Source organism: Fringilla coelebs (assembly GCF_963513975.1).
Source record: "Fringilla coelebs genome assembly, chromosome: 15".
Taxonomy (NCBI): Eukaryota; Metazoa; Chordata; class Aves; order Passeriformes; family Fringillidae; genus Fringilla; species Fringilla coelebs.
In genome coordinates, this window is record NC_140041.1 from 12746892 (window position 1) to 12768727 (window position 21836).

The 21836-nt window shown below is 47.3% G+C and overlaps 2 protein-coding genes across 2 annotated transcripts; both read right to left on the reverse strand.

Annotated features, from left to right (window-relative positions):
- Window positions 1-378: 378 nt before the first annotated feature.
- Window positions 379-7716, reverse strand: RBM22 (RNA binding motif protein 22). The gene is made up of 11 exons (XM_084215780.1): window positions 7623-7716; window positions 6877-6930; window positions 5947-5976; window positions 4800-4932; window positions 4432-4532; window positions 4097-4269; window positions 3363-3563; window positions 2715-2879; window positions 2215-2303; window positions 1584-1715; window positions 379-889 (listed from the first exon to the last, which is right to left on the reverse strand). The coding sequence occupies exons 1-11, from the start codon at window positions 7674-7676 to the stop codon at window positions 759-761; spliced, it is 1263 nt and encodes a 420-aa protein (XP_084071906.1). The 5' UTR covers window positions 7677-7716; the 3' UTR covers window positions 379-758.
- A 217-nt stretch (window positions 7717-7933) lies between these two features.
- Window positions 7934-21151, reverse strand: DCTN4 (dynactin subunit 4). The gene is made up of 13 exons (XM_084215529.1): window positions 20973-21151; window positions 19625-19695; window positions 19048-19226; window positions 17422-17465; window positions 16602-16709; window positions 15013-15086; window positions 14563-14675; window positions 13164-13273; window positions 11669-11742; window positions 11263-11317; window positions 10693-10800; window positions 10200-10297; window positions 7934-10030 (listed from the first exon to the last, which is right to left on the reverse strand). Exons 1-13 carry the CDS (start codon window positions 21105-21107, stop codon window positions 9817-9819), a joined length of 1383 nt encoding a protein of 460 aa, XP_084071655.1. The 5' UTR covers window positions 21108-21151; the 3' UTR covers window positions 7934-9816.
- Between the last annotated feature and the right edge of the window lie 685 nt (window positions 21152-21836).

Sequence of the window (21836 nt, forward strand, 5' to 3'; positions counted from 1 at the left end):
CTCACAGGTCCTGGCTACAGACACTGGACCAGAGCAGTGGCAAATGCCACAGCCCTCTCCCATCCACCAGCATGTCCAACACCACTCTGCGTGAGCTCTCCCCTGACAAAAACAGAATTACCCACATCCAAAGCCCAGCTCTTTCTCCAGAGAAACCAAATCAGTGATGCTACAAGTGCTACACCTCCTCTGCTTTGTTTTCTTGTCTTTTTTTAATCAAGAAGTCTGGAAAAAGGAAGGAGGAAAATTCTGTATAGCAGTAAGGCCAAGCCATGGGTTTGGCAGGTCTGATGAGCTCATTTTTCAACTCTTATTCAGTCCTGGTTTAATACCTCATTAGAATAATACATCATTAGTTACCTGACAGAAAAGAGTCTCTGGTTACATTTTAACAGTCCATAACATTCTAACTGAGGATATCAAAAGGGCATGAAAAGGGTTCGGTTTTGTTTTGTTTTTCCAGAAGTTTATTTCAAAAGTGTGCCAATGGGATACACAGATAGCACTGTAATTCTGGTACTCCAGACCCACAGACCCCTGACAGCCCTTCTGTCTGTCCCACACCCACCCCCCACACTAATAGAAAGACCTGGGACATACCAAGAACCCGATTATAAGTGGAGACAAGGAGCTGAGCTTGCCCTGTGGCTGCAAGCAGGGAAATAAGGCATCTCTAGCTCACCCACAGCTCAACATATGGTGCTACCATAGTAACTAGAAAATAACATTGACTTCAACAATGAGGGTGGCAGGACGTGCTAGGGGCTGCTGTGCTTTCCTGCATGGGCACCCATCCTCTGGGGATCCTGGGATGGGTAGTGGATGGGGCCTGGGGCTCTCATGAAGGGAGGTGGGGGCCCCATGGCGTGGAACATGTGTGGTCCAAAACCTGCAGAAACAAAAGTTGGCAACTTCAGGCAAAGCAACAGAAAACCTGATGTGTGTGTACTGCTGCTTCAAAGTGCTGACACCACAGCTGGCTGACAGCTGTGCCTCACAAATGTGCACGTCTCCCATCTCCCTGAACTCCTGCCCCTCTTTTCAGTACAACGAGGGCCAATCCCTACCCAACACACATCCTTACAAATAAAAGCTAGTGGGGAGGACTGGGCAGGTGTCTGTAGTATCCATCTAAATGTTTTCTACTCAATCACAGAGCAGAGCAAATACATCTATGAGAGTCCAAAATTCCATTAAAAAAAAAAAAAAAGTAAAAAAAGTATCTCTGGACAGATTAGAGCCAAGGCCATGCCAGCATTCAACCGTCTGCAAAATTACCCTTTGATGTTCGGGTTAATGTGGCATTTACACAGCCAGCAAAAGCACTGAGTAGGTCTCAGTACCAGTACCAGTGATCTCCAACATGCCTGGGAATTTGCAAGCAAATACCAACCACAACAGGCAGCTCAGTTTAATTAAACTGTGCTGACAGCTCAGTTTAGCTCATCCGTTTACACTGTGTGATCAGGGATGAGGAAAATCAGCTCAGGGCATGCATCAGTACTGCAGCATGGCCTGGCAAGGAGGAAGAGACTGTCTTACACTGAATTTCACAGCCCCACTTGAGGGGGAAACACAGGTACCTGGAGGCGGCGGTGGAGCGATGCCAGGAGGAGGTGGCAGGGCAATGTTCACCACGGCTGAAGGGCCACTTGGAGGTAGATTGAAGTAATTTGCAGAAGCCTCCTCTTCTGCAGCTGGAGGAGGGGGGAGGGCTGCAGAAAAAGTACATATGGTTATGGAAAATCTCTCAGGCAAGACAAGCAGAGGTGTCTGCCTTTAGAGATGAAGCACAACCCACGCTTTCACAAGGGCAAACTGTTGCTACTATTGCATGTATGAACTGGAGCAAGAAGCTGAACTGCCCTGAAACCCCAGTCACCAAATTCCTTCATCTGAAACCAGCTTTGCTTTGTCCATCATACAACACTCACTGGACATTAAAAGCACGGGTTGCAAGTATCTGTGAGCTAAGTAAGTTGAATTCAGCTTTAACTTCTTACTCATCACATAAAGAGCTCTCTTTTCATCAAGGATCTATTCCTAGACAAAGCTCACCTCCCATCCAGCTGGATCTGCTGCAAACCTACTGTAACTGCTCTGGGTTCACCACAGCCTGTACCATCCTGAACTGTAACTGCTTCTGGAAGTTTAACAGCAGTCTCGCCCATGGAGGTGGGTCAGCATTAAGTGTTTCAGAGATGAATACATTACCTCCCGGAAGTCCTGGAACTGGCTCCAGCTTTATCCCCGATTCTGTAGTGCCTTCCTTGTCCTTTTCTTTTCCTCTTGCTGCCTGGGACCTGAAAAACAAACAAAAGTTTGAGAACAAAGATGAGAAAAGCAGGATAAGGAAATATTTAAACCACAGTGGCTTCACATTATCTATTCCAGATCCATTTCTTCAGCCCAAAGATGAAAAATACACAGAACATCAGATAGATGGTACCAAGTTTGCAAACAGAGTTTACAGGAGATGGACTAGGAGCAAAGCCACCAAAGCTCATCCATAATCCTCAACCAAGAAACCCCCTATGCTACTTATGTCATCTCCAAGCCAGATCTCATTGAAAAAATAAAACCAAAATGCAAGAGGATCCCAACTATTTACCAAACAAGTATCAACTTCTGCATAATACCCAATCCTGCTGATCAAGACTGTCAACTGAGAGAAGAACTTACAAATCCTCTGGGTTTCGTGACCCCACACTTACCTTCCCCATTTGACGTTGAGCCTGCGGCCGTTGACGATGAGTTTGTTGAAGGATTTCTCAGCAGCCACCTCTGCAGCCTGTCTGGTGGCAAACTGGATGAAAGCACATTGCTGCCTCTGCACCACCGTGATCGTCCGGATCTCCCCAAACTGGTAGAAGTGATTTCTGTATAGGAGAAAAAAAATTATTATGATAGCCCACTCCTCCTAGACACAGGATATAGGGCAGGTGAAACAGGCATGCTCAGAAATTTTCTCTTCTCCATTTCCAGTTCAAACTAATAATTAGAAATCAGGAATCAATCAGTTAATCATAATTAGCCTCCGTGCAATTATGGAGCAATTAAAGCTCTGCAGCAGCTTCTCTCAGTAGCTAGCTAGAGGATACAGGACCTCCTTGTAAAAAGGGTTACACAGTATCCCCAACAGCACAAAGGGATGACTCATCTTTAAAGAGATAAATTTTAATCAAAGCATTTGAAACGTGCCTGTTTGTTCTTCAACAAGCTGGCACTCCTCTGCACTTGCCCACCAACCAGTTCCCCATTAAAAAAAACTGAAATCCAAATTTATTTTTGTTCCTCACTTGAAGAGCCATTATCAAAGTGTCAAACAAAAAGGCAAGGGCAATACAAATTCACCAACACACCTGAGATCTGATTCAGTGATGGTATCTCCAAGCCCTCCAACATACAGTGTAGTAATAGTCTTGTCTTCAGGAGGATCTAGACGAGGCATGGTTGATGCTCGTTTCAGAAGCTTGTCAGCCACAGGATCATTAATTCCATAGTAACGATCTTTGATGTTCTGGTCAGCCAGAGGATCATCTGGATCTGTAGGCTTCTCATGTCTAAGGTCCAGCAAACAAAGCATTTTATAACATAAGGGACAACTGAATGGATTAAAATTACTGTAGCTGCCAGTTCCCCTTCTCAAAGCCTCAGGTCAATTATATCCTTAACCCTGTCCACATAAACATGCCAAAATGGAACAAAGCCCTGAAGACTTCAACTGCAGCCAGGACTGCGTCATGTTCTGAATGAATGGTGCTTCTGACAGCTCAACACTCAGCACTACAAAACACAAGAGCTGGGTTTGAAACAGCCTCTTGTTCAAATACAAAGATCTCTGCTTGAGGGGACTGACAGCACAAAGGGGAAAAATTGACTACACAAGAGAAGAGCTGCAGTCACTTCTTTGGCAAAGGACACAACCAACTTCTCACAAAACAACTTGCCACCACAAGAGATTCATTTGCTGTCGCTGGATGCAAGTGTTGCCCTGACCCAAATCACTGTAGTGTCTCCTGCCAACTGCAGCATCTCCAAGGGAAGCTGCATCTGACCATGGTGAAGAGATGGGCTGTCCAAGCTGTGTCTGTACCTGTAGGGACACTCCTCTCCTCTCTTGCACTCTCCTTTTACCCAGAAGGAACAGATGTGAGGACGGTTGCGTTTGTAGTATGGAGTGGTTCGGGCCAGCTTCAGCAGCATGTCACTGGTAGAAGTAGCTTTTCCTAGTGCACCAACTGGTCTGGTGCCATCAGAATTGGCTATCTAAAAGCAGGCAGAACACAAATGATTAATGTGTATATCAGCACTGAACACTAATGCACAGAATCAGAGTAAGCAAGCGGTTTTAAGAGAAGCTAGGTCATTGCTGTCCTTTCCTCCCCACACACAGCCACCCAAAAAGCAAGATCATGGCTGGCTACTTACCTCTCGCTCCATGTTCTGGGTGTAGTATTCTTTGTTGACATCAGATTTAGGCATTTCATCCTTAAGGGAGAGTCCTGCATCCCGGACTTGGATAGGCAAACCTAAAATGAAACAAAAAAACCCCAACCAATCCATAGGAAGAATGAGCTGAAACAGAGCAGAAAAGTGATTTCTGTAACTTGCAGTAACCAGAGGTAAATCATCTGCTGCTCAGGGAAACCACTCTGCCCTTGAACCTCTGAAGAGACAAGACCTCCTCTTCTCAAAGACTGTCCAGTGACAATAACATGCACACATTTAAAGAGATTTCACCAGCTCCCATTTCAGAGGGCAGCTCCCTGTCCTGGATCAGGTTTTTGGGTACACACCATACTCCAGGTCAAGCAGGCAGGTCTGACAGACATTCTTCAGCTTGCTGCAGGTCTGGCACACTTCTGTCTTCTTGAAGCGCATCCGCACCCCGGGGCACCAGCGGAACACCGTGAAGGGCCTGGCACAAATCTGGGACACAAAGGTGGCACTTGGTTCACCCTGCACACAGCTACTGTTCTGCTTCTGGCATGGAAACAAGCTCCAAACTCATCCAGCCTCTCCAAACCATAAATACGCTTCTTTGTCCTAACCTAGACTCAGAGCTCAGGAATATTTATTTCTATTTGGGGTTTTATTTTGACAGGAAAAAATTTTAGGGAAGTTGGTTTTTTTGTTGTTGTTTTTCTTTTTATTTATTGCAATAACCCAAGTGCAGATCTACTCAAAGATATATAAATTCTCTTTGATTCCAGGTGATGTCAGTGTGGAGCTTCTAGAGATGAATTACAATGATGGGTACATCAGGCACCAGCACAGCAGCAACCTGGAAGAGGTTATGAGAGCTTTGGTGCAGAAGAGTGATGCTCCCTCTTATCTCATGGAATGATGCACTTGCTTCCTCTGCAGATACACCTTGAGTACACAATACAATCTCAATATGTGCAGACTCCAAATTATACCTTTTCTCTACCTCAGATGAAAACTGAAAAAAGGGCAAAAACCTCCTTTAATTTCTCTCAGTCCAAACAACACTGAGTATTTCTTGCTCTTGGAAATAATTGTGGCTTATTTCTTGGACAGCCAACACAATCACCAAGTAGCATGAATAACATTCACAGTAAAAACCAAACTCCAGGTATTTTGCACTTCTCAGTAAAAACAACACACTCAGCCAAAAAAAATGGATAATTTAAAATGCTGCAATAACTTCACATATAGCACAACAGTATTTGCAAAACCACATTCTGATAAACATGAAGACTTGTTTAGACAAACTCAGGATTTGCTCAATAATTTTAGAACCAATTGACTTTGTCTAACAAGCACAGTAGACTGACCTAAAAATTTATGTAGTTGCATAAACATTTTAAGTTAACCCAGATAAGCACTCTTCTGAAGCTGACAGGTTTTTAATCATTAAAATGGATTGCTCCTAGATCTGCACCAATTTTGACAATCTTTCTTCAAAACACACAAACATACCTTGCATTCTTTTCCATATTTTTCTTTGGTCTGAAATATAAAAAAAAAAAAAAAGAAACATATCATTGATATGATAACAGAGTAGGTTTTTTTCATATTTATGCTGCATTTAGACTCACTTATCCCTATGTATTTGGCTTACACCTTGGAAAGTCAACAGGACAAAAAAATATAAATCCTAATACTCTTAATACACTTTTGGTTTAGAAACTTTCATTAAAAACAGAGTACTTTAAGTCCCACCTCCTGTACTGATGAAAGGTGAGAATGAAAAGGAACATTATCAGCTCTTTTTAAGGAAAGATGTTAAATTAAATAACCCATGGAAACAAACATGGGTTATTTGAAATACCCCCTATAGTAGCATAAGGGTTCTGTTTCATAAGAACAACCCAATCTCTCTCAGAAAATTTGTGGAACATGAATGTGAAGGAGATAATGTCAATGTAGGTCATGGGCAACCAGGCCAGGCAAAGAAAAGCAACAGAAATGGACTGACTCACCATCCACAGAGCAAAAACAAACAGGAATTTAAACTCCTTTCATAAGTCACCTTTAACTTAATTTTAGAGGTGCACGTTTGTCAAATTTTAGAAATTGCACCAATTAGAATTTGAGCAGCTCACAGCTCTGCATGTTGGAGCTTGCCAATACTAAGATTTCATTTTCTATCATTTCCTGCACTCCAGCCACTGGACTGGATCATCTTCTCTCCTTTGTGATTGATCTGTTCTTCATTCACACCCCTAACTGTGATATTACACACCAACAACAGCTGGAACCAGATCCTGTTGTGCAGAACCAGCTGTTCAGGAGTGTGTGCTCACTACAGCACCTCCTCCTGTACCCAGCCTCCTTTCAGTCCCCAAACCCACAGTTTTAGGGTCACCACAGAGAGAGGGAAGGCTGCAGGGACCAACAGGCACGTACCATCCGAATGTAGGGATTTTCTCCAAGACACGTCTGGCACAGGATAGGGAAGTCCTGAATCGAGCAAGAAAATCAGGAATTTGTAACAAGCTCTGCCATCACAACAGCATTCAAGTCACACTCTGAAAAATGATCTAGTTTAACTCAACAGATGATTAAAAGATGCAAATGGATTCAGAGACAGCGGGAGAGCTGCAAGCCATGACCCAGGCCCAAATTACTATAGAATCTGGTCGCTACTGTAGCTTGGAGTAAAACTTAGAATAACTAAGTAAAAATCTTGAGATTTTTTGAGATCAGAACCTGTCAGTGCCCGGACTGCAGCAAGCGACACCGCCCCCGTTATCCCTCAGCAGCGATTGTCTGCACTGGGCCCACTCGGGAGAGGCTTCAGCTGGAAGGACGCGGCCAGGGGCACACGAGGGGCCCAGCTCAGCCCCGCAGCTGCTCCAGCCTCTGCACGGCGGCGCGGGGGAAGGAGCGGCGGGGCGGCTCGATCCCTTTGCGCCGCAAGGAGAGCCGGGGAACCGCGGCACAGCCCTCCCGGGCGGCTCAGCCGCAGGCAGCGGGTCCCAAGGGAAGGCAGCGGATCCCCGGGGAAGGCAGCGGGTCCCCGGGGCCGCCTCCCCGCACTCCGCTCGCATCGCGGCCTTGCCGCCCCACGCGCTCCCGCGGCGGAGCAGCGCCCCGCCGGCCCACGCCCGCTCCTCCCGGCTGCCCCGGCCCCTCGCGGCAGCCCCGCTCACCGCATCCTCCCAGTTCTGCCGGTTGTAGGTGTTGGAGCCCAGCGATGTGGACATGGCGGATCCGCTCCACTGCCGGCAGGCGGCGGCCGGAAGTGACGCCACTTCCCCCAGCGCCGTGACGGAAAAGGCGGGCTGCGGGAGTGGTGACGTCACAGCAGCAGGGGGCGCTCTAGGCACAGCTCGACGGGCGAGACCACGGGCAACGAGAGGGGTGGAGCACGGGGACGAGACCATTGGGAAAAGACGGGGGAGCTCCGCCTTTTGTGCCGTTTAAATAACGATTGTTTCGGAATAAGAGCCAGCGCAAAGAATCCGAGAGCCACGTGTGGTTTATTGAAGGTCACTACACGACGTCAAGCATAAGGCAACAGGCGCCTGTCGGGGAGCAGGGACAGAGGCAGGGACACGGCAATACCTTTCCTATGGCCTACGGCACCTGCAGGGAGGGGAGAGCAGCTCGCCGAGCTCAGAGCGCCGCAGCCCAATGCACCTTTTGTTTGTAGTGAGAAGGGCGCAGGTCACGTTGCCTGCAGCAAACCCCAGGCCCAGGAACAGCTCCAGGCTTGGGGTCTGGGAGGTTTTTCTGTGGTGATGTCCAAGTGCAGCAGCTGTTTTGGCTACTGAACAGAGAAATTGTGGCCAGAGGTGAAGTGCTTTGTTATCCAGACAGGGAAAGCCACAGCAGGCACTAGCACTACACATTAACTACTAACTACAAGTCTCAAACTCATGCTGTACATCTGTGTGTCACCTACACAGAGCTGTAAACGTGATGCCTTGCTGCTTTGAGACCCGCTGCAGGACCAGGGCTGTGAGCCCCCCAGCACACCACAGCAGGTTCCTTGAGCTAAGGGAGATGTTTTGGGGTGCTGCACCACCCCCCCAGGGAGCAGGCAGCCTCATCCCGCCCCTCCATGCAGAGGACTGGCAGAGCCATGGCACAAGCATCATGACACAGCCACGGCTGGCTGGTGTTCAAGCCTTTCCCAGCACAGCAGCATTTCAAAGCCCTTCAGAAATGTTTAACAAAGGTCAATGTCTGAGGTGGGAATGCTCTGCAGGAAGAGCCATCTCACCTGCCATGCACATCTCAGTAATTCAGTCTCCTGGATACACAGCTCTTAATCACCCATTTTAGCTTGGACTGAAGCCAAATTATACCCTGGGTAAATGACCTTCTGGTACAGTGTGTGTTGTTAACACATAATGAGTTTCCACCGTTACACCTCCCTCCCACCCACCCTAACTGGAAAAACAAAGATTATGAACCCAAATCACCACTGTAGCTTTATAATTACCAGAACTAATCTTAACTCTCCAGGTTTCATACCCTCATTGCTACAATCCCTAGCAACACAACATTTACTGAACTGAGGTCTGCCAGGGAGCCTCTCTGGAGCATCCCTGCCTCTCCAGAGCATTCTTGCCTCAATCAAGAGCACCAGCAGAACCTGAATTCCCAGCTTGCAGCACATCCTGCTGCCACATCCAGCTGAGTACAGCAGGCTTGGTTGCCAGTCAGATCCATGAACACTATAGTACACTATGTTTAAAGTTTAAAGGCAAACTGATCAACTCCTTGTGAAAAAACATCTGCCACCTCGGCTAAGCAAGCTACATATGCCAGAGGGGTAGGGCTCCATGGCCCAACCCACACAGTTGAGGTATCCTGTGAAGCAGAAAACCAAAAGAGAAGATCCTGCTGCTGGCAGTAACTTGCCAGAATGCAGAAGGCAGGGACACTCCTTAAAATGTTTGTTTGGGAAGGGCATTGCTCTGTGTGAAAGAGAAGTTGTTCATTATTGGATATGTAACATCAGGTTTGTGGGCTGACATGGAGAAAAAACCAATATGGGTTCTTTTCTGCTGATAAATCCAAACTCAGCCCTAATCATCTGTTGATGAAGCCCAATTCAGTGCAAACCTGGTAGGAGATCTTTCTCTGTGCTCTAAGACGTGCTGCAAGTTACTCTAGCCTGTGGCAGTGAGGGGAAGTGGAGTGGTGGTTAGTGGGCACTACAACAAGGGGAGAGAGAACAAACCAGCCCAAACCACGGCAGCTCAGCCCCCTCCTGGCGGCTGGCCGGGCCCGTGGCACACCCACACATCAGAGAGGAGCTCTGGCAGAACCTTTCAGCAGGTGCTTTCTCAGGTGCCAGTCCATCCAGCCGTCGGGAGCAAGCGCTGGGAGCCGCTAGGGGAGCACGGGGCCGAGGCTGAGCTCCACGTGGTGGGTGAGCCAGATCACCTCCGAGGGGTGGTCACCCTCCTCGTTGGGCCTGATGGGAGCAGTGAGGTTTTTGAACTCGTGCTTCATCTTGAAACTCACGGTCACCTCGCCCTCTTCTTTCTGTGGGGTGACCTTGATGAAAACTCCCACCTTATTGGCTTTTCTAAAGGCAATAATGCTGCAAGGCAGAACACACAGGAACATTGGGTCAGCCAAGTTCTCAAAGCATTGTTCCAAGTGGAACAATGCTCTCAGAGGAACACAACCACACCGAAGACAGACAGGTGGAGAGGGAGTTACTCGAAGAGCCAAGTTTTTAAGGGAGAGGATCCCCAAAGAACACTCACTCAGGGTCATCCTGGAAGTCTTGAGGCTCTGCCAGCTCATCATATTCTGCTGCAGCATCTTTGCCAGCCAGAATAAGCTCCTTGGGAGGAACTGCCACCTGAAACAGAGCAGAGAGAGAAAGAAGCCATTCAGCACTGATCACCAGCTACACTGCAAGCAGGAGAGGGCTCTCCTCCTCTGAGGTCTGCTTCACTGTGGTTTAACAGAAAAGTATCCTCAGCTTTTCTCCTCTCCAGGACCACCTGAGAGGTGCCAGTAAAATAATAAATTCCTCCCTTGGGTTTTTGATATCAAGGAACAGCCAAAATTTCGAAATACTTAATGAGCTGCTGTTTATACTGCTGACAGTTATTTATGCTCCAAGGAGGAAAACACAGCACAGTTAGCAGGGGTTGAAGTACATATGAAAAGTGTGCCCTGTGGAAGGACAAATGGGAGTGGTAAACCCTGGAAGAGGCTTGGGCTTACTCAGCAAGAGGGTACAATCAATACCTTGGCAGTGCTGTTGATGTTATCAGGGTCTCCCTCCTCACACTCCAGCAATGTGACATGTGTGACGTTCTCCACAGGATTAGTCAGAGTCAGAAGGACTTGGCTCTCCTGGGGAGATTCAGGAATCACAGTTCAAGAAGCAATTCTGCTAAATTGATTGTTACTGTAAGAACCTCCATCTTCTCTGACTCATCAACACTTTCAAAAATTGCATCTCATCCTCTCAATGGATAGACAGTGACCACCCCCCGTCCATAAGAAAGGCACCAATGCCATGCAAAACTCTTAATGTAAGAAATATGTATTTTGGGAGTCTGAGATATCAGTTTCACACCTTTTATTCTTCAGACATTGGCAAGTGGTGATGTCACATTGTACAGCAATCTACTGCTGCAGTGGCAAGTACATGCAGTGTTACTCTGGCCACTCCTTTAAACCCTGCATCCTGTAAATGGAGTGAGTGGAGCTCTCAGGGAACAATCATCACACCATCTCATCTTCCAAAAAGATCCCACATTCACAGCTCCTAGCTATGTCTCAACCTAAGACATTTCTGGAAAAGCTACTGACCTTCATGTAGCGCAGGTTGGGAATAGACATGATTCTCACTTCAGGGATGTAGTTACTACAAAATAACAGAGCAAATGACTGTGAGGGACTGTGTTACCGTCTGTAAAGCTATTAGAGCTTTCCTAAAAGGAAAAATGAAGTGTCCTTTTGCTGTATAACCCTAATCCTACAAAACCCTGCTACAGTCTGGGGCTGGCACAGCACGCAGTGCTTTTGTCAAACTGCTGAAATCTTTAGTAGATCAGCAAGCAAACCTATTACAGATAAGCTAAATATATTTAAAAAGGTGATTACACCATCCTAAGGGATGACACAATCCCACAAAAGGTCAAAGGAAATTAAAATAGAAGGCATTAACTAAGCATGAACAGGGAGTTGTTGTCCCCAGTCCCCATTTCTTACTTACACAGCAACCAGCTGGATCTTGAATTTGATAGAGGTTGGATTGAATTCTGGTTTACTCAGGTTATGTTCACATTTCTAGAGAGAAAGGTATTTAAGTCAGCACCAAAGACAGTGTGCAGTCACACACTGAAGAATCAGAGCCACAAGTGCTGTGTCACCAGCCATGACATTACAGCCTCCAGCACAGCACATAAAAACTATCTGGGGTGCATGTAGCCATCAATATGTTCAGCTATTGATACTCCAAAATGTCATAACCAGCACTACCAGCACAACCTCGGAGACACAAGACTTGGAACTAGTCTTGAAAACACCTGGACACTGACTGCAGCACAAATAACTGCCCTCCGATCTATGCTCCAGAATTCCTTAAAAAAATGAAGCAGCTAGAAGTCCTGATCTCCTCATAGGCTACTCTTCAAATACAGGATCAGTCTGACATTACTAATTTCTGAGAAAATACTCTGCATTTGTTCAGTATCCTACATCTTAAATACTTAAAATAATATTGCTCTATTACTTGAGGAACTAGATAAATAAATATCCTGGTATGACTGTAGTGTTGTAAAGGCCATGCAGAAAGCCAACAGCAGAACTTGTTTTTAACCCTTGCATGGCTTTACTTCACAGATATCTGCTTTGCTTCTGTGAAATATCCTCTCCCTGCCTTCACTCTAGTGACTTCTTCAGTATTCTGCACTGCCTCTCCCTAATATTTTGTTTGTCGACTTTTGTCCTTAGTAACAGCAATTTGGTTTTTTTATTTCAAATGCACTGGCAGTATTCTTTGACTTCTTGGCTAGGCAGGGCATTAGCACAAACTACCTTTGTATCTTTATGCATCTTTGACAGTGTTGTCCTCCTTTCACAACTGTCATCACACCAGAGACATGACAGCCTCCCTCACCCCCTTAGTGCTGCTAGCACTAACTTCGCTGAGAACTTTCAACAACCAGAAGCATTTGAGCCATTGCTTTTAAAAGAGAAACACACAGCCCATTTCCCAGCACCCAAGTGCTGAGAGCCTGGAAAGGGCATGTAGGAGTGTGCTCTTTGTTGACAGAGTGACAAAACTATCCTTTGTCTCCTTAAACAGGAAAGAAGCTCCGAAGTTTCTCTCTTCAATTAGGTGAAAAAGCCACCTCATAGGCATAGGAGACTTAACCTCAAACTTAAGGATAGCTAATTAGACAGAAGCCAAAAAGTCTCGCCTGGGCAATTGACTAGAAAAATAAGTAAACAAAAAAAATTAATTGCTTTTGTAAAGTGTTTAACCAAGAGCAAAGACCTCCTGGACCTAGCTCCGTTTTTCTCTCTTTGTTATTTTGCCTTTTATTAAACCTTTTTGTTTCCAACACTGCAACAGAAGCCATCCTGCTGATTTTTATGCCTCCAATGGTAGCTGAGCTATCTTGGGTGCGTTATAGGCCTCTGAGAGCTTATGAGACCTGGCTTGAGGAGGCTAATAGAATACTGCTCTGGATTGAATTGCCTACCCGGCAGCGCAGCGAGCGTTTGATCAGCAGGTGCTTGTGACGCGGGTAGAGCTGGGAAGCGCAGATGGGCTGGAAGTCAGGCTGCAGCAGGCGCTGGCGCAGAGTTGTCACTGGGAGCACAACAGAAAGACAGACAAAGAAATGTCTCAGGAACTGAAACTTGAGCTGGATTCTACATATGCACCTCGCACTGTGTGCGGACCTGTCACCATCTCTAGGACACTTAATTTCACCTGCACCTCGTAATTCAGAAACCACTGGCAACTATCACATTTCTAGAAATAAATAGAAAGGCAAAAGCTGAATAAAGGGCTGCCCTGACTGGGCACAGTAACATGAGAGCAACATCAGTGCTAGCCCAGGAGAAACAAGGGACCCATATCTTTTTTCACAGCTGAGCTGGGATGCAAACAAGAGCTTTCTAACCATCTAGAACACAGTTCTTTCCCTCACCACAGAAATGAGTTTCACATCTTTGTTACCCTCACAGCTGGGTGCTGCATGAGTACAATACACAGCTTCTCAGCAAGGAGTTTGCAAAACTCAGACTCACATGTGGAATTAGAGAAAACAGTTCCCAAAGCAAGAAATTCCCAGCAGCCAAAACCTCCTATGGGTTTCTCTCAAAATGCAGGCTCCTCACTGCACCAGTGCCTAAGAGGCAAGTGAGCCACCTGGCAGCCTTTCCCTCACTGTGAGGAACCAGGAAAGCTGTCTTCTTCACCAGCATCAAACTCACAATGCCAACAGCCTGATGAGAAAAGGAGACCAAGAAGATCTACCCCTTTCCATAAAGCTTTCATTAATTAATTGATATTGGCAGACTTTGTAGGCCTGCAGAAGTACCAACATCATCCGTTCCACTTGGAGCCACCTCAGTGGAAGCCCACACCACTCCTGTACTGGCTGGTTTACCCTGTTCACACCAAGTCTTACTGATCAATTTACAGTATTTATGGATTAAATTTATGAGTCAGCTAAAGAACTGGCAAGTGTATACAGGCTGTTCGAAGCTGATGTCAAAGCAATGCGCAATTGTTACTCAACAGCCCACTTCTGGTTCCAGATCCCCAGCAGCTGCTATTTCCTTATTTCCTGCTATTATTTGAAAAAGGACATTAGCTTTTTTCTCCATCCAAAAGTTAATGCCTCACATACACAGAAATTAAGGCCAGCAAGAAAATTAAATACCCCTTCAGGCCTTCTGGCTCAGAGCTTTCCATGTACAACATGAAGCTGAGGCTGCATTCAAAGTTACCATTTAAAAAGTCAAGTATTTTCCAGTGTGTCAATCCCAGCATAAAAATGACCAGGAACTTGGTTCATGAGGCACGCCACAATCTTGTAGGCAATGTCCATGCAAAATGTAAGGACAGAAAGTGACAGAATACTGTTTTACCTTCTGTCAGATTGATTGGTCTTGTGTAGTAATCTTCAGGAAGAGGCTCCACTTCTTCCACTGCATCAGCTGGCTCGATCTTGATCTCCTTCTGGTCTTCTCCTTCTTTCAGGCTAAAGCAAAATAAGGGGCAACTCAGTCATGAAATAGGGCATGTGTGCTCTGACAGCAACTGCATTATAGCACAGAAGGCAGTGAGAGCTGAGATTACACAACAATAATTGCAAAAAGGGTGTGAGCAGTCCCTTGTTCCTCTTGGGAGAAAGCAGAACATTTGGAGCTGCTGCACAGAGATGCCTGAGGATCTGACACCTCTCCAGTGCTCAGAAGGAGAAATCTCCTCTCACTGCTATCAGCTAATTGTCTATCATCTTTCTAGAGCTGCTTTACTCCTCTCTTGCCTACACTTCCAATGCTCCCCCCAAAGGTAACCCCAACCCTGAGACTCACGAGAGTCCAGCAAGGGCACTGATGGGAGCTCCGGGCCTCTGGCGCTGGAGCCTCGTTCCAAGGCCATATTTGTCCTACAAGGAAAAAAGGAACTGTCACCCTCAGGTCTGCCTCTGATGGGACACAAAAACCTGCTGCAAACTCATCCTTTGAGCTGCATGACAAGCATGGGGGTACAAGCAAAGGAAAGCAAAAAGGAAAAGGTATTCAACGCTTCCTAAGATACATTTTTCTGCTTAAACTGTTAGCAAGGAGAAAACACTTCCCGCTGCACTGCAGATGGGGAAAGACAGATGTGTGTGGCTACTGCTAATAAAGCTTTTTGCTCCTTCCACAAATCACCAGCCTGCACTACTGACACATCTTCCCTGGGTATTCTCTTTGGAGCAACTCCATGTCAAGTAGTGTAGAATGAGAGCTCAGCTGCCAAAAAAAGTGGGTTGATGTGGTTATGCATCCATCTGAAAGGCTCTGTAGCACTACTTGAAGCAGCTGAAAGCTGCTACAAGCCTTGTTACCTACAAGTCTCTCTCACCAGCAATAGCTGAACTACCACTCAGCTTTCTAGAGCTGAGCCGTACCCAGGGTGCTTGGGGGCAGACATCTTCCTTTTGGGCACGGCTGAAAACCAGAATTCTCACCAAATGAGAAATGTGAGCATCATCCAACTCTGCAGATTTTCCAAGGATGAGATGATTAATGTTAGTGCCACTTGCCTTGGCCAAGCAGACAGCTGTGTTTCAGCCAAGTTTGGTGAAAGACTGCTTTTCAAGTGTACATTACTTACTCAAAGACACTGTCCTGTTTCTAAACTAACAGAAAATATTTTTTGTAAGAAATGTTACCCTCTGAAGAGTTAGGCTTCACCTGTGTTTGTTCTAGGCACACCTAAGCCAGAGGCCCTGAGGCATGGTGTAGCATCTGTTACTCCCCTTCAGTTGGTACCATGAGAGCTTTAACACCAGCAGAAACTGTGAAAAGACTTACCACTACGTGTATAGTATGTTGCTGTGGAGAGCCCCCAAAATAGCAGCAGGTAGCAACGGAGACAAAAAATGCAGCCATAAGACACAAGCAAGGGCACAGAGCAAGCAAAATTCATTGAAGTAGCAAGCATATGCAGTCACCCAGCTGAACAAAGTGAGCATTTCCCTGCCAGGTACAATAAAAGTCATTCAAGCCACAACCAAGTCTTAAGGTTAACTTCAGCAGAGATTTCATGCAGAGAAGTGTCAGAAAATGCTGATCTATCTGTCACTAAGCTGTGGGATGAACTGTCCTGAGAAATGGCTGCCACTTGCAATGTGGCTGCAGCTGCACTGCACTTCACTGCTGGAGAACATATTCCTAGGCATGGCAAGTATAAACCTTCTGGCACTGCTGGGGAGGACTATCAGAGAGAGTAGCAATGTAATACACAGTAATGAGTGTAAAAGTATTCATCCCTAAAGAAAGCCTCATTTTCTTCATGTTGTCTTCAATTAGCCAAAGCTGGGCAGCCCTATTGTGCTACCAACTGTCTAATTTTCCAAGCTGAGGCTGTTGTGGATCCCTTTTCCTGCTCTGAGAGGATGGCAGCAGCAGCTCACCGAGAAGGCCAGTGGAACGTAGTTGCGGCGTCGCACCAGCTTCTTCCTGTCCCGCTCAATCTTCTCCTTCTGAGCCAGCTGCTGGTAGTACTCAACCAGTTTGTTAATCTGGAGGGAGGAACAGGGAGCACTGTCACCTCAGCTGCAGCATTTCCTTTTGAATTAGCTGGGGTTCCTGCTGCTTGTTTCACTCTGTTCCTAGTACCAGCGGTATTGTGCAAGCCTGTGTACCTTAATGTGTCTAAACCCACACTGTGGGTGACAAAAGGACCCTTCCTTGGGAATGATGTGTGTTGGAGGGCAGTGTCCAATTCTCACTTTGCAATTCAGCAGCTGAGACTTTGTTCATGAATTTGTCATGACTGCACAGAGTAATGCCATGTGGCCAACTCTAAGCAATTTGGATTGGCAGAGCAAACAGCATCTTTTCCCCCCTCCCCGAGGCTGGTCACATTTAGAGCGGAGCCCTAACGGGTAAAAGGGAAGGGTGTTAAAGGTGCAGTTGTGTTTTCCAGATCCTAGACACACTTTTGATTGGAAAACAGCTTTTTTTCACATACATACGCAGCACATTCACCTTAACAGCACCATTAGATAGGTTGGTTTCAACTGAGCTTCTTCTCAAAAGGAGATTTTATACTGCGATATCCTCAGGGGAGCCTCTAAGAGGCCTTCCCTCCATTCAAGGTGCAGATTAGGATCTGGAACTGGTATCTGAAGGATTATATAGATGCAGAAAAAGTGATTGAGGGCCTGACACTCTAACAGTTCTTTCTGGCTGATGCATTTCAGCCCAAGCACAGCTTTCCCACTCACTCACCCTCTGTGTGTGAGGATTCTCCGGCTCCTGCCAGCCACCACTCGCTGCACAAGAGAAGAGAAAAAGCAAAGTCCACAGGAGGTTTCCAGATGCCACACAGAAATCACACCCAACACTCAACTATCTTGGCGTTATTTATAAAATATGACATTCCCTATTTTTGCTACACCTACCATTGCAATTGTTTAAGTTCACGTCTGTACAAATATACGCCTCTCAAAGAGTTGCACAGGCAGGTTTGGAATGAAGGAGCTCTGACAGCTTTTGTATTGTGCTTTTAAACAAATGCTGCCTGAGAGATACTCAGGACAGCACCCAGGAGTCACTTCAGCAGCAGGTACATGTGTTTCTATGTGTGTCTCTTATTACTGGCTGCTGCTGTCTCTGCATCCTCAGCTCCATTTTCACTCACATCAACACTGGAAGTCAGAGGATCTGCTTGGCCTACTCAACCCCACCTGAGAGATATTTTTTTGTATATCTCATGTAACAAAAAAATAGACGAAACCTTTGTTCTAGTACTCATGTGAAGAGAAAAGCCAAGTTCAAACACCAACTAGCAACTCTGGAATAAGTCTAAGTGAACAAAAGTGATGGAAAATAAATTAGGTGTTTATGCTGTCAGACTGAGTGGCTTCAAAGCCTGTGAAAGCACACAAACAAGATCTCAGCAGTGGGGAGGGCGCACTGACTAGAACAGTTTGACAGTTTTCTCACTAGTCAGGTAACACAGGCATGAAAGTGGGTCACACACTCCACTAACTCAGCTCAGCTCCTCCTCGGAGTCTTCAGCAACAAAGAGTTTTCCTGTAAATTTCCAACCACAACTCCAATCCTCACCAGATATCAAGTAAACAGCACAGTCTGGAACTAACTGGATTATTTGTTACCTTCAAAACACAGACTGGGCTCATGCTGTAACTCAGTTTTGTGTCTTTGTTCCGATTGCAAGGCAAGATGCATTCTATTACCATCTGTATGGCAGTTGTCTTTTGTCAAGTGGTCAGTTTTCCTTATCTCTCTCTGAGTGATTACAATCACTCCTCCCTCAGGAGGGGTCATCTGCTGATAACAGGCTATTGAATGTCACTGCATGACTGATAAGAACTACAGCATCCCATTGAGAGATGTGAACCCAGAGGGAGGAGCCAAGCATTCCACCAGATAGAATCTGGAGATTCTGGAACACCAGCACAGCTTCTCCACTGGATTTCCCAGAGGAACAGCAGCTGCCTCTTCTTCCACTGGATCTTCAGAAGGAAGACTACACCCTTTTCTACAGGATCCCTGCAGAACCACACCTGACACTCCAGTAGGGTTGCAGCCACATTTCCAATTGGACTGCTACCAACAACCTGACCAACAGGGTGTCAGGTTGAGTTCTGACTCTGCCAGTGTTGTTCTAGTTTACTGCACTGTTTGTTTAATCCTTTTATTTTCTTCCCTATTAAAGACCTGTTAATTCCTCCACCCAAGTTTTTTTTGCCTGATAGCCCCTTAATTTAAAATTTATAGCAATTCGGAGGGGTGGGGAGGGTTTACATTCTCCATTTCAGGGGAGGCTCCTGCCTTCCTTAGCAGACTCCTGCCTTCCCAAACCAAGACAGTCTTTGAAGTGTCCCTTACCAACAGACTTGTCTGCCATGCCAACATCCCGGGAGGTCCAGCGGCAGAAGCCGCAGGCCAGGTAATAGGCTTTCTTCATGGTGGTCTTGGCCGGGTCGTCGGGCAGCGGCGCAGGGATGCTCGTGGCCCGTGTGGAAAGGGTGTGCATGCAGCACGGGCAGTCAAAGCAGTTGGCACACCTGCAAACAACAAGGCAGGGCTCTGAGAAGGGTGCCAGGCTGAGAGAAATGCTCCCAACAACCACATCGGCACTAAAGCAACAGATCATTAACTCCTAGGCAACAGCGCTAGGGACAACAGGCTGTCACAGGAACTTGGGGGATTCAGAGTCAGCATAAGCAGTGAGAAACACAATGGGATACTAAAAATCCTCTTTACTATGAGCCCAGGTCATAAAAAAACCCCAAAAGTCTTGAACAGTACATGGTACATCATGGAAAGACAGTTATTCCCCAGAACAGACTCAAACACAACAAGCAGCCATGTAATTTTTGAAGAGTTTCAGACAGACACGGGAAGGGATTGTTTTAAATAGGGAGACTTGATTTAAAAAAAAAAAAAAAAAAGGCAACTTTACCTGTTCTTTTTCAGCTTGGCTTCAGCTGAAGGCATGTTTTCCAGGCAGCTGGGGCAGTAGTGAGAGTCAACCTGAAGAAGACACAGCCACATTACCCATATTATCTGGCACGCCTTTGTCCAAAAAAGCCCCAAAGTGCCACATGATCCAACAAGGATTGGTGTCTTGCAACAGCAGGGTGAAGCCAGGAAAGACTTGAGATGTTTTTTGGTATGCAAAACCTTAGCCCATCTCAGCCAGATTTTGATCTTTAATAACATAAATAATAAGGTTTCTTAAATCAGAACAGATCAAACTACTCTGCCATGTAAATGGGAAAAGATCACCTGGGTGCTGACTTTTAGCAATAACCAGAACATCATTTTTCAGCTTGAACAAAAAGTTTAACATTTTATTTTCTACTTAGACCTAAATTTATTGTGTCCTCACAGTTACACTGGTCAGATACATGCATATTTCAAAAGATGCTTTGTATCCCTCTGCTGTCACAGTGAATTTTGTCAATTAAAACAACCGCAGCAAGACTGGGGCCTCTTCTTGAAGAGGAATTCAAACTGATTATTAAGCATGGCCACGCACAATGACTGCACTGCTCACACCACAGTGAATTCATGATGGATACAGCCATGTCACAAATCCGCTCTTCAGAGGCCTTAACATTTCATTAAATGTGCCTTTTCCTAGATCTTGGCTGCACAGTCATTCCTTCAAGGCTTCCCAAATCTATCACAATTTCTTAATTCAACCAGGCTTCCACAAAACAAGTCTCGGCGATTTTAATAAGAGAATTTACGAAGCCAACCCCCCCCCCGTCCACAGCAAAAATCGTAGCTGCAAAAAACACACACCCCTCCACAGCAAAAATCGACATGGGGTGTGGGTCTGGGGGCCCGGGCCGCTCCTCAGCCGGGCCCGATGGGTGTGGTGGGGGGGAGGGTCTTGACCCAGGAGTTGGGTCCCGGCGAGGGTGAGGGGTCCCCGCGGCCCTGGTCGGGCCCCACCGAAACGTGGGGGGGGTCCCGGGGCCGTTTAGGGGGGCTCGTCCCCCATGACGGGAAACGCCCCTGTGCGCTCGCCCCAGCCAATCACAGCCCGAGCTCCACCGACGGACAGGAGAGCACAGCAAATCAACGCGCAGACCCGCCCCACTCGTCACTCGCGGCCAATCCGCGCGCCTCGTGCAGCGCTGCGCCCACCCGCCATCCGCGACAACAAGCAATAGCAAAGCATTAAGCGAATGAGTGGCAGGAGAGCGACCCAATCGCTGCGCGCAGAGAGAGCACCCTCCCGCCCGGTCCCGCCCGGTCCCGCCCGGTGTGCGGGTGCGGCGCGGCCGGTCCGCCGTTACCTCGTGAGAGACGCACTCGAGCGAGCGGAGCTCGCTGCAGTAGCGGCAGAAGTACAGCTGCGGCAGCGGCGCCCGCAGCTCCTTCTCGCCGCGCACCAGGTACAGTACCCGCTCTGATTGCAGCAGCGACGCCATCTTGGCAGAGGGCGGGCTCCGCCGCGCCGCCGCCGCCTGACGCCACCACGCCGGCCTGACCACGTGACCCCGCGTGGCCAGCAAGGGGGCGTGGCCAGCAACGGGGGCGTTGCCGGCCCCTCAGTGCCCCCGAGTGCCCCTCAGAGCCACCCTGCCATGGGCTGGGACACCTTCCTGGGTCCCGGAGCTGCCGGGCCCCTCCAACCCGGCCTTGGACACTGCCGGGGGTGGGGCAGCCGCAGCTGGTCTGTCCCAGTGCTCCCCACCCTCACAGAGAAGATTTCTCCCCAATATCCCATGTGTCCCTGCCTCTGGCAGTGGGAAGCAGTTCCATCTTATCCCATCACTCCAAGCCCTTGTCCCCAGTCTCTCTCCAGCTCTCTTAGAGCCCCTTTAGGCACTGGAAGGGGCTCTGAGGTCTCCCGGAGCCTTGCCTTCTCCAGTTTTCCCAGCCTGGCTCCCGAGCAGAGGGGCTCAGCCCTCAGAACATCTCCAGGGCCTTCTCTGGAGTCATCCCCAGCAGCTCCATGTCCTTCTCACGCTGGGGCCCAGAGCTGGACACAGCTCAGGTGGATCTCACCAGAGCAGAGCAGAGAGGGTGATCTTTTCACACCTCAAAGGTGGTTTCTCTTCAGTCTCACGTCCACTAAGAGAGGATCCTGACAAGAATAAACATTCCTGTGCCCTGGGATCAGCAGGAAAGCACGAGGTCTGTGGATGCTCTGCTGT